Source organism: Rhododendron vialii, chromosome 8a, assembly GCF_030253575.1.
Source record: "Rhododendron vialii isolate Sample 1 chromosome 8a, ASM3025357v1".
NCBI lineage: Eukaryota > Viridiplantae > Streptophyta > Magnoliopsida > Ericales > Ericaceae > Rhododendron > Rhododendron vialii.
Genome location: NC_080564.1, coordinates 5,839,361 through 5,852,614, shown reverse-complemented (window position 1 = coordinate 5,852,614; position 13,254 = coordinate 5,839,361). Strand labels below are relative to the sequence as shown.

The following is a 13,254-nucleotide window of genomic DNA, read 5'->3' as shown; positions in this document are numbered from 1 at the left end:
GGTGGGGTGGTGTTACTCAAATTCAATGCCAAATCTCAAAGGATTTTTTTTTTACAACCCTAAAGAATAGATATTTGTCAAGAAAATAAGCTTTGGTTTGTTACCAGGGCATTTTGTGGACAAGAATTAAATCTCAATTTTCTTTTCTTTTTCCTCTCACTTGGCAAATTGATGAGACAAACATATGGCCTAAAACTGAATTTTCGGCTAAAAGTTTGGGATTTAGGGCACTAGTCATGTTGATGAATTGAAATTTTCCATTTAAACTGTTGAATTATATTGCCCTTCTTTTTTTTGTTGGTTCACCAATTATATTGTTGAACATGGTACATGCAGAGAATATGGGTTGTTTGTGGCCCTAGGCTTCTGGATCTAGTAATTTTTAAGATTTGTTTCCCAAAAAAGGTTGCGTAGTGGTTGGCATAGGCTTGAAATTAATTAAGCCCAAATGCCTAGAATTGCAATTTGCCTATGGTACTATCAGTATTTAAGGATGGATTGAAATGTCTCTCACAGCCCACTCAGCTGTCCTTTTGGTGAAAATGATGTGCTGAAGTTTAGAAAAAAAAATAAAAAATAGAAGATATATAAATCCTATGAAATAATTCATCTATTAAATGTATTCACTTTTTAGTTTTATTTTTGGCATTATTTAAGCCTTGACCTGTCATTAAAATGATCGACAGCAAGGCCATGTTGACGTAAATATATAGGTAGAATAATTTTAAATGACCACATTTTACTATTATCTCATACTACTACATTTTCCAAGGGAAGGCGTAAATGACAAATGTTAATTGTGTTCGTTGGCCAAAATGTGTATTGATTTTCAATCTATGCAATAATCCTCCATAATTAACAAAGAAATTAAAAGGGGAGAATATAAAATTGAAGAAAGAGAAAACGTACAATAGAAGAAGCTAGTGGGAGAGGCGTGTACGCGTATCTAAATGATATGTTTAAACGAAAAAAATACTCCTATATGTAGTTATTTTTGTACATGGAAATCAATATTACACTTGATGAAGAGACTAAAAACGGGTCTTTAGTTTATTTTCTAGATTTGCAAAGGAATTAACCATCTATCTCAAATTTGTACGAACAATTCAAAGTGGTCTTTTGCGAGCTTTTTACTGAAACCTATTATTGCATTTACAAATAGTAGGAATGGATGGAAAAACAAATATGGTGGTCATAGGCTCATAGCATATCTACAATCAACAGTCCAAATTTTCAAAAGTATCTCACCCGGCCTATTGCATTTACTGTTTGTCGGGAGGGTAAGGGAGGGAGGGGGAGAAGGAAGGAAGGTGTTTGTCTGGGTGGAAAAAAAAAAAAAAAAACCAAATTACCCTTCAAAAAGCATTTTGTATTTTTGATAAAATGATTAAATGAGGACAACCGAGTAATTTATCACATTATCCATTCTTATCCATTCAATCTTATCCATCCATATCAATTGTTACCCAAATCAAGTTTTAGGTAATCCACCCTCCTTAAATAATCCCTCTTATAACATATTCACCTCTTATCCACTAAAAACTTTATTTCGTTCGACAAACGGACCATTAGTACAAGAGTGCACTACAACAGATCCCATTCCCAAATAACACCCCTCCTAAATTGGACTCAGATCTTGTCGATTTGCTTCGGACTAGTTTCATCCATTTGGGTGCATCGGGCCATCCAAAAGTGTTTTGGACGGTCCAGATTTAAAGAGAGTGTTTTTAAACTTTTTTATTTTAAAAACACCCTTTTAAATTTAGACCGTTTAAAATATTTTTGGACGACACGAATGCACCAAATGAACCGAACTAATCTGAAGTAAATGGACGGATACGCTCCCTCCTAAACTAGGAGTTAATTAATTGCAACCGGCCTAGAGTACTCTAATTAAACCCGCGACGGTCAAAACGTACATAAATAAATTTAAGATTGTTCAAAAACAAGGGTCTTTCTTTCTGTTAAGTATTTTACATGTGATATCACGTGTCATAAATCATAAATGGATGCTCTGCCAATGTTCTGTTTGATATCTCATGTGTCTGAGCCAAAACCTCGATCGGCTAATTTTTGATGGGTCAATTCCATCGTTCATTACCGAGTGACCTATTTAAAATCGGAGCAAATTAAGTTCTATGTGTACGTACTGACTCCGTAAGAATTAATACTTGATAACAACTAAAAAGCTTCGAACTAGCTAGAAAACTTAAGAGATAACAAATTTCTAAATTTCAGGTCGATCTTGACAACTTGTAGTTGAATAACTTAAATCCATCGTACAGAATGATTCAAACACAGCCTAATTGTGAAGTGCTCGAGTCGTTTACAATTGATGTTTCTAAATTCTACTTGCGCAGTACCTAATAAATTGCGAAAGTCCTCGATCGAGTCGTTTGAGGCAAAGAAAGGACCAGCTGCACCAGCAGTAAGCAACTTCACCCTTTCGTTGTACACGACTCTTTAATTTGTTTAGAAGTTAGCTAGATTTACAAGAGTTGAAGAAGCCCCATTCTCTCAAGTTTTGATTGTTTGATCGATTAAGGTCCTGGCACGCCTGTGTTAATTAATAGAATATATAGTCTCACATTGCTTGGGACTATATGTTATCGCAATTTATCCACTTGTTCACACTAATCCGCAGCTTCTTCCTTTTTTATTTTCTCGTCTATTTTTCTATTTAACACGCCCATAGACCATCTATAATTTATGGATTAGTGAAAATAACTTAATATTTTTGGACAACAACAGCTACTTATTGGTTAGGGAGACGCCCCTTAATAACATTTGAATATAAAGTTTTCACAGCCTGCACACTTCAATAGTACTATAACATTTTCCAGTAAAAATAGAAAATGAGAAATAATGGAACAAACGAAAAAATATATTTCAAATGTATGTAACTGATAATTACATACTACATAAAAGGGTTTCCGGAGAAACCATTTTATTTTCTTCCCACAGAGCAAGAGTTTTAAGCTTTATTACATGACAAGTAAATTTGAACTTTCACACACTGAATGAAAAAAAATAAAAAAAACCACGCGCACACACAAAAAAACCCCACCTCAACACAACGACGATGAAATTTCGGGAAGACAACTTTTGAGTAATGCTAGAAACACGACTTCTGAATACAACTCAAGATGCAACTATGTCCAGAACCGTTTAACAAATCTGGAGTCACATACATCGATTGGCTCTAGAAACAGTCGTCCGCAGGTGTGTTGAAAGTTATGTTCTGAGACTTTTTTGCAGATTAACTTCTAAGGACACTTGGCGATTTTATCCTCGTAGCAGGTCTCGGTCCAGCCGTAGCATGGGGCTTTTGGCCCCGGGACACATTTGGTATCGGTACAACAATTAGAGCAGATTCTCTGGCAATCCGTTTTCATCTTATAATGCGGCCCTTTTCCATCACAGTAATCCGTACACTTTTCTGAGCATCCTGTTTGTGTATATATATATATACCAAACATGAATTTTTCAGGGGAAAAAAAACTAGCATAAGATATATAGTCATTCCTAGCTAAGAGACGATTTGATTAAAAGGAATATTTAGATGGAAAGTCTTTTTGTTTGGTTAAAATGAAATTTGTTTGTTGATATCTTTCTCGAAATTCTTTGTGCCATTTAAATGAACGACCTTTGCGCGTGCGCGCACACACATACAAAATAAAACTTCATTCCCCTCGCATAAAAAATAGTAAGTATATGGGGATTGGCCATAAAATATGGTACGTATAATTCAAAAAATAAGAGATGACAGTTCTATACAAATAAACAAAGTTTACGGGAAAAAAATAACAAAATGTGTTGAGACAATCTCTACTCACATCTATAAATCGGAAATTTATCTCTCTTTTTTAAAACAATGATATTTGGCTTTGGGTTGGACAGTACACTATAAGGTGTTCAAATTTATTGCACCTGAGTGTTCAAAATTGATCAAGTAGGGTGTTCAAATAATAACGAGTTGAAGTTAAAATACATAAATTAAATTACCATGTACGTGAAAAATAATTAGGGTTTTCATTTGAGTACCCATGGCTCAAGGTGAAGCCGCCTCTGACCACACTCATTTTTACTTTATGGATGTATATTCGTTGGTTACGTAGCATGAATGATTGCTTTAAGATCGATCATTACTATCTATAATGCTATTTGAGTGAGTAGCTAGTTTTACCAGGATAATGATAGCGATTCTTCACACAGGTCTTCGCCAAATATCCCTGTTCTTCAACTGATGAAACCTACGAAAACAAATTAAACCCAACATCGAGATTAAATGACGATCGATATGAAACATCAAGAGAGTAACGAGCGTAATTAATCGTTTCGTACTGTTATGGCGACGAAAACAGAGCAGGCCAATAGAAAGAGAATGGCTTTCATAGCAGCAGCCATGGTTGATGAGGATGAAAAGAGCGGAAAGCTAACAATGGCGGGGGAATATGGAAGGGAAAGAACTAGCTAAAGAAGGGTTCAAGATTTGTGTGATGCTATGAATTAATCACACTATGAAAATGTGTATTTATATAGGGATCGGAAGTCGATCTCACGTTCTGTGGGAGAAGAGATTAACTTGCAAGCTGCCATATATAATTTTTAGTGTGTTTCAATTGTTAATGAGTCAATGACAGCTTCACCATATGAGAAAAAGGTACTAGTATTATTCAAGATATCTTACATGGACCTTTGTTTTTTTTTTTTTTTGTTTCTTTTCTTTTGGGTCAGAGGTGGCGGCATATATGATTGTCGGGAGTTTAGGGTGTCAACATAGTTGAGATGCTTTCTCTCGTTATATTGCATTTTCCTCCGATCCTTCTAATCTGTGGAACTTATTGCAAATAGCAATAAATGGTTCTCTTGTTTTTCCAGTTTACCAAAAAAAAAAAAAAATGGTTCTCTTGTTTCGCACTTCGAAATAAAAGTGGTGGTTACATTTACAAAATTAAAAGTGGTCATGAGAGGTTTTTTTTTAGGATCTAGAAGCCTCATGCAGTTGCATGTAGTTCATCTCGACGTCCAATGGTTCAGATTTAAAAAAAAAAAAAACATATTTGAGGATAACGTCCAAAAATTGAAAAAAAACTGAGTCTGTGGCTAGAACTTTCTGGGCTGGATGGAGCCTGCCTGCTAATGAAAAAAGGCATCACATGACATTAGGTGACGTGTTAGCAATATTTTATGGACCGTTAGTAGGTTTACGCCGGTAACAACGTAAATTAATTCAAGATTTGAAGATTCTATCACTAACCCCTTTGTCTTTCTTGGTTCCACCAGCTTGTCCCACTTGCTTAATTATCAAAAAATACTTTTCTTTTACACTTCAATATCAGCTTCTAACCTAGGATGGCTTTATTCACAAACTTTGGATGATTCAAGTGGTCCCCAGAAAAATCATCTCATTTCGATGAATAAAAGTGTTTGATCCAATACATCAATTTTTTCATCAGAATCTAAAATCCCGTATTCTGGATGAAACATTGGTACATTAGGCTAATCACTTTCGGTTATCAAATTGAGCTGATTTTTCATGAGGCCACCAACGATTTGGATCATTTGTGCGGGATGCATGTGCACGGTGCAAGGCAGTCGGTACCCATGGACGGGTTCGTTTGTTTGGTGATGATGATATGTTAGCAATAGTTTATGGACCGTCGTACGTGGTTTATGACGTACGCTAACAACCTTAATTAATGCAAGATTTGAGTATGCTTCGACCAGCCCCGTTGACCTGCTAGGTTACATCGGCTGTATGCATATGGTCCACTTGGTTATAAGAACATTTTTTCTTTTACAATTCTATATAAGAAAACTAATAATTCTTTCTTGATTTCGGCAAGTTTTAATCACCGACCTCTCAGTAAAAAGTGTACAATGGTGACCAACTGATGTTAATAGTATTGGGTTTGAACGGTATTGTTGTCGGCCCATAGTAATTGTTTTGGTTATCGATTTGGATGCTTGAGTAGGTGGATTATACTATTGGTAGTTCAAGGGGACTACCTATAATTATTTTGCAGTCCACTCTTACGGGTACGTAATGCAACGTGTGTGTTTGCGCGTATCTCAGATTAGTTCTTACGGTCCTTCCATAGTTTTTTTTATTTTAAAAATAGTCCAATTTCAGGTATTGAGAGGTATTTCATATATGATCATAATGCCCCTGACATACCTATTAATAATATATTCTTACCTTAATTAATTCACTAACTCCTCAACAAAAACAAATAAAGTTGGTAATTTCACGTGCTTTCTTCCCTAGATTGAGAACTAGGACTAGTAAGCACCTAGGGAGGTTTTTCCTACATTAACTTTTGCCTTTAGTATTTATAGTAAAGAAAAAAAAAAGAGTGTCAATAAATAAAATGGAAGTGTTAAAATCATTTTCCTTTAACAATTTGTGGGTACAACTAGGGATACTAATAGGGGGTGTTCCAGTTTACCTTCTTATTTAAAAAGTTTTTTTTTCAATTTTTTAACTCAAATATAATGAAAATAAAAAATAATTTTTTAATTTTTTTCACCGCATAAAAAATCTCAATGAGATCTATCAAACAAGATACATATTGGTAAAAAAATTATTTGTGTAAACACTTGATTTTTTAACTTGAAATTACCTTCTTCTTTTTTTTAAAAAAAGAATGGTAATAAATTAAACTCGGAACTAGTGTTTTGGGATTGCGAACATAGGCTTTGAGAGGAGGCGGGGCGGCCGGGGCAGAGAGCCTTTCCTGGCGGGAATGCAGGACTGTCTAGAAAATCATCAAATGCAAAATTAAAAAGTCTTTTAGTTTGATTTCTTACCATAATAGTAGTAAATTCGCAAATGAAAGTAGCTGGTCAATTGGGCTTAGCCATGTGATCTACACAAATCATGGAGGAGGGGATCGGACCTCGATGGAAACCTTACTGGGTTGGAATGCACCTCGATAGAAATCTTTGAGATTTAGTCATCGTGAAACCAACATGTTATTTTTAATTACAAGGTCAATGAAAACTTTGGTTAATCGGCTAGCTCAGTTGTTCAAAACTCTTGCATCTCATTAGGAGGTTAAAAATTCGAATCTTCCTATTGTAAGTGTTATTGTCTTTGTATTTGTTAGGTTTTTTTCTCCCCCAATAACGGCAGTTACGGCACCATGATGATGAAAGAGAAGCCGGGAGAGTTGAAAAAGAAGAAAGAACACAAAGAAACTCTGAAATCTGAGATCGAGAGGGAAAATATCCTCACTAGACAGAAGAGATTATTGTAAGCAAGAAAAAAGATCATCACTTGTGGGGAAGGAAAACACCAATGAAGGGAGTCCTATTTTGTTGGGGAGCAGAAGGGCTAGTAGTTGAGGACTCCTAAATTAGTCTCATCTCAATGATATCGACATTATCTTTCCAGCGACACCAAGTTTAAAAATAATTGACGTCATTATTAGAAGTCATTGGTATTTTACAAGTCTACAATACATAAGATGTACGTTCAAGTTATACGTTCAGCATTTAAATTTGGAACCAAGAACTCATGAGGACAAAAAAAGGGATTTTGAAAAGTACAAGGGGGCCTTTCCACTAAGTTAAAAGTTATGAACTACTTCTTATAATATTTTCTAGTCAAGTTGTTTTTACTAGTACTCCCTCCGTCCCCTAATGTTTATCCGGTCCACAAAACGAGGATGTAAAAATAATACAATTTTTGTAAGAAAAAATCAAATTTTTTTCAACAATTCACTAGATATCGATGAGTTCTTTTAATTTATGAAAAAAGTTTGAATTTTTTCTTGAAATAAGTGCATTATTTTTTAGTCCTCATTTTGCGGACCGGACAAACAATTTGGGATGGAGGGAGTATAACTTAAAGATGGTATAATGCATGAGAAAAAGAGAAGAGGTCAAAAGCATAATGGAGGCGAAAAAGGTTTTAGTGTAAGAGAAACAATTTTACTTTTGACAATAAGTTATAGATGAAAAAGATATCGAAAACTATTGTGCTGAACACGAATTTGAGAATATAAAAAACCAACAAGCGATAAACAAGAATACAAAGATATACGTGGTTCCGCTCAAGTACAAAACAAGAACGTACTATACGAAAAAAAGAGCAAAAAGATTCACTATAAATAGGGAGAGAATCAAAAAGCCGGCTATACCCGTAACTCTCAAAGAAGCACCAAACAGATATCTAGGAACAAATCTCTGGTGGAATACAAAAGGAACATTCAAATCCTTGGTGGAATCCTAAGAGATGAACAAAACCATAATATCTAAGTCTTTGAACAAAAGAACATACATAAGCAGCCTCCTAAACCTCCTATTTATAATAGGGGACCAAAACCTGGACAAAACCCTTAAATCTGCGCATAATAGTTGTCCCGACCACCCGGGCGGATTTGAGGACTGCCCGGGCGAAATGCCAAAACTGCCCAGGCCAAATTGATTTCCGCCCGAGCCAATTTTACTACAAGCTAAGTGACTGTCGAAACCGCCGGGCAAAAATTACCGAAATCCGTCGATTCTGGTTTCCGCTACTGCTATTGCTCTCGCGACGGAATTCAAGGCAAATTCCAACAAAAACGGGGCGTGAATATTGAAATAGAGAGGTGAGGTACTCAACGTTTGTGTCGGAAAATTAGTCCGTCCAGAGTACAAATTTGAATTTAATTAAACTAAACTGCAAATATATGAATAATACTCAACCAAGGATACCAAAAATACAGCATAATAGAAAGATAGTGAAAGTTCACTAGTTTGAGTTTGAGGCATATCGATCTGTAACGGACATCTGTGAGACTTCATAACTTTCTACACTCAAATTACAGAATTGTTAGCATTACTCCCGAGTGGTGGTTGAGGTTTCAAACAACTTCTCTTTACAGGATACAACGTTTTACACCGTTCAACGCGCGCCACACGATGAGATTGCCCAACGAACAGAATACAATTCATACTCTCTTTAGAAGAAATAAAGTTGGGACTATTCGAACGAACATCACATACTGACTTTATCTTAGCAGCAAACCAAAGCCACTTCATTGCCTCTAGCCCTTAGTTACATATTCCTTCAAAATGGTCTTCACTCCCGCACTCAATCCTTGATGTGAGCTGGCGCTTTCAACCATTGCACTCACTAATTTTAGTTGTTTGGGAGGCTTTTGATCAAAGACGTTTTCACTCTCCTACCTCCGCACCCGCCCATGACTTAGCTCTAGCCTACAAGTCGAATTGGTACTCTCTCAGCACTCCTTCCTTAACTGCACAAGTTCTACTTCTAATTACCTTATTGTGCCATCTTCCCCTGTATCATTGGTTCATTATGTGTATTGGCGTATTGAAATGAGAACTGCCTTTTGAATAGCTATTTGTTATTTGCACTGCCTCGGTCAGAATTTATCACTTGATAACAGCGAATTTATCAACATTTGCAGCCGTTTTGCACCAGCAGTAGGACGGATGAATGTGGTATCACCCACTACAGAGCAAGGATCGGTCCCATTTTCCCTGCTTCTCATGCACCACCCACCGGGGACCACCATGTCTTGACCGCGAAACAACAGTTCAGAATCGATCTTGTCGAGCACCGGATCATCCATGTGGAATTTTCTAGCAAACGGGGCATTACTGGCCACCATCTTTGCCATGTGCTTGACGGTGAGGTACTGGGGGTGCTGCTTGGGAGGGTTGTCCCAAGATACGAAGTGGAGGTCGCTATTCACAGTGGCGTTGCGGAATTCTTCCGCGTTACAAACGACTGTGTGGAAATAACCTTCTGGGGAGGATATGAAATTCGCATAGTACATGAGAACCGTTCGAGGTAAATTGTCCCATTCCCATATGCAGAAGTCGATGAATGGACGAGAAAGTGCCATCCAAGCAGAACCTGCAAAAATAAAGGAGAAATTTTGAGGTGAGTTAATGTGTTCGGACAAATAAGCCAAAATGGCTTATTTTTTGTCTTTATTCAAATTTTTTTCGTATCACTTGGCTTATTGTCATTTTTTTGAGAATTATTGCATCCTCACGACAAGAGGAATCTAAAAAGTAAAAAATTTTGACCGAAATCCAATTTTTTTTTTGAATAAAGACAAAAGTAAATCAATAAGTCAATTTTTTCGTCTTTATTCAAAAAAAATTGGATTTCGGTCAAAAAATTTTACTTTTTAGATTTCTCTTGTCGTGAGGATGCAATAATACCCAAAAAAATGACAATAAGCCAAGAGATATTAAAAAAAATTGAATAAGGACAAAAAATAAGCCACTAAGGCTTATTTGTCCGAACGGGCCCTTGCGTAGGCTTAAAACGGCCATTCGATTGAATGCAGGCACAAATGTTACAATAAAATGGCCCAAACAGGTTGAGACCTGGGCCCAGTAGTTTGTGGTCCACCTGGAGTCTCACAGGCTTTTCCAGCCAGTCCATTCTGGTAACCAATATGGGCTGGGAGCCCAAAGTTATGTTCTCTCTCTCTCTCTCTCTCTCTCTCTCTCTGTGGATAGCGATAATGCCAAAACTCCAGTGTATAAAAGTCTTACACATTACAAATGGTACAAGTCATTTGTACACTAGATTTTTGGCACCACCAAAAACGGTTTTGGCATTATTATTTCTCTTTTTTTTTTGCCAATGTTGTATACTCTTTCCATCCCAATTCTTTTGTCCCTCGTCCTATCCCAACCGGATAAAAAAATAATTATAAATTTTAATTGGTAAAAAATTTTATATGCAATATGAATCTTCTTTGATAAATCTCAATGAGCTCTTTTGAATGATATTTTCAAAATCACTTAAAAGATTATACTTTGCAAGATATAATCAATTGAAAAGTAGCACGGACTGCCAAAAGAGACTAAAGAATTGGGACGGAGGGAGTACATTAATGAAGGGTTAACGGAGAATTAGTGCGTTAACAACTAAAGGGGGTTTGATGTCTCCCCATAGACTGGAATCCAGACCTCCTCCTTGCAAGGCAAGAGGTACAACCAGGACCTGGAGAGCCTGCCAAGCACATCTCGGCCTTTCAAAAGTGTTTTGGACGGCCCAGATATAAAGGTACCGAATGGATTTTAAAAAAAGAAAGGAAAACGAAAAAAATGTTTCGATCCGGGCCGTTGATTCTGAGATGAAAGGCCGGATTGGCCGCTCGGCACCCGCTTAGCAAGGGTGCCGCTCGGTAGGGTCCCCGGGTCCGTACAACTAGGTAGACTAAGAGACCTCCACATTATTTATGTATTCTGTATAAATAGGATTTGGGGATCCTGCACGACACCTTATAGGACACAATCACAACCTTCCAAAAGTGCTTCTGACATTCGTTGACGGCTTGAATGTGCCTTGCAAGATACACCGTAAAAAGTACCTCGCAGGAAAGTAAAATAGTAGTATATAATTAAGGTGAATCAAGACCAATAAATTAAACTCCAAATGATTAGATAAAGAATAAAATTTGCACCTGTAACGAGCTCGAAGGCCGTCGGCACGCTTCTTTGCTGCGTAGTCGTTAAAATACCAGCTTTCTTTGCCATATCCAACCCTGAATCAACAATTAATGGTTTTGCCCTCATATTCCTGTACATATTTACAAGTACAAAAATTCAATTCATGCATGCACGTACACTATAATTACGCCTTGTTCTCTTTAGCTTTTTAAGACTTTTTTCTTGTTTTGATCTTATTCGATTTTTTTTTTTTTTTGCATTTGTTAGTTTTGTGCCAGACTTTTACTCCAAATTATTGATTCGTCTTGACGAACTTTTACCCACATTTTTTAAAATTTCCAAGATATTTTTGGGCTTTATTTTGAATAATTTGAAAAATATTTTAGATTAAATTAAAAAATATTTATTTTCAAATTCTTTTCATCGATACGAATCAATCCACTACATTTTTGCGCAAAATTAACAAATGCGAAAAAATTCAAAATAAGACAAAATAAGAAGGAAAAAAAAACCCTACATAGCTAAGGAAAACAATGCTGTGTTTAGATGAGTTTTATAGAAATTTTTGAAAAATTTTGTAGGGTTATGAATGGAAAGAAAAATGAGAGTAATGATTAGAAGTAGAGGTAATGATTGGAAAGAGATAGAGAGAAAAATGAAAATAATACTAATTAGAAATAAATATGAGTAATGATTGAAAGTATGAACAATAAATATTTTTTGAGTTGCAATTTTTTTTTCAAATCACTATCCACCCAAGATGACTGGTATGATGGATGAAATTAAGATCACGTGGCAGATACGAGAACGTGCGCAGCAAATCTAATCAAATCAATCAAAACGAAAACCAAATTATCCATGTTCTCAATAAACAAAAATTAATCAAACTTTTTAGAGATCTTGGATTATGAGAAAGAGTGATAAGGAAGGGAAAGGAATCGATCAAATATACTTATCATATTTAAACTGTCCTCTCCGTTTCTCACCAAATTACTCTATTCTTTTTTTTTTCCAATCGGTAATAGGTGATTATTCTTATTACTATATCAAAGAAACATCGAGGGAGGCTTTCCTATTAACCCAGCTTGGAAAATCCCAAAGCCAAGTGATAGGGGTCTCCTAAGATAGGGCATATTTGGCTAAAACATTAGCCACCCTATTACAATTACTCTATTTCAAATGGGTGAATTGGCGAAAAACTCGTGGTCCTTTCTTTTCTTATCAAATCCCCACTCATCAGTTGTCACTCCATGAAGGGGGCTGTTAAACATAATAAGTACTTCTTTCGTCCCAATTTAAATGTTCTCTACGGTAGACCGTGTAGTTTTGACCTCGAAAAATAAAATACTTTTAGAATTAATTTTTAACATTGTTTTGCATCGTTCAAAATATCTTGATGAGTACTCCTTCATTCCCAATTTACTTGTCATTTTTTGAAATTCGTGTCATTTTTCAATTAATTATATATTGTAATTTGTTATGTTTTAAGTGATTTCGAAAATATTGAATTATAGAATAAATCGATATCTATCAAACAAAATTCATATTGGATAGTATAAAATCCATTACCACTTCAAAGATATAACTAGTCTTTTAATCAAGTTAGAATAGAACTGGAACAAGTAAATTGAGACGGAGAGAGTACTTTAAGACGGTGCAAAAAGATTTTAAAAAAGATTATGAAAAATACAATTTTTTTTGAAAATCAAAATGATACGACTTTACGCAGAAAACATTTAAAATAGGACGGAGGGTCTAACAAAATTCGACAACCGAAAGGGAAAAAAACCCACCATCTTGAGTAACAAGAGGATAATCCTTAGC

General features: G+C 35.8%; 2 protein-coding genes across 2 annotated transcripts; both read right to left on the bottom strand.

The window, feature by feature from the left end:
- Positions 1 to 2,866: 2,866 nt before the first annotated feature.
- On the bottom strand, positions 2,867 to 4,630 carry LOC131298921 (gibberellin-regulated protein 7-like). Its single transcript, XM_058324426.1, has 3 exons — positions 4,345 to 4,630; positions 4,187 to 4,253; positions 2,867 to 3,448 (listed from the first exon to the last, which is right to left on the bottom strand). The coding sequence occupies exons 1-3, from the start codon at positions 4,405 to 4,407 to the stop codon at positions 3,267 to 3,269; spliced, it is 312 nt and encodes a 103-aa protein (XP_058180409.1). The 5' UTR covers positions 4,408 to 4,630; the 3' UTR covers positions 2,867 to 3,266.
- Positions 4,631 to 8,771: 4,141 nt separating this feature from the next.
- On the bottom strand, positions 8,772 to 11,645 carry LOC131298920 (beta-glucuronosyltransferase GlcAT14A-like). The gene is made up of 2 exons (XM_058324425.1): positions 11,445 to 11,645; positions 8,772 to 9,874 (listed from the first exon to the last, which is right to left on the bottom strand). Exons 1-2 carry the CDS (start codon positions 11,566 to 11,568, stop codon positions 9,378 to 9,380), a joined length of 621 nt encoding a protein of 206 aa, XP_058180408.1. The 5' UTR covers positions 11,569 to 11,645; the 3' UTR covers positions 8,772 to 9,377.
- Between the last annotated feature and the right edge of the window lie 1,609 nt (positions 11,646 to 13,254).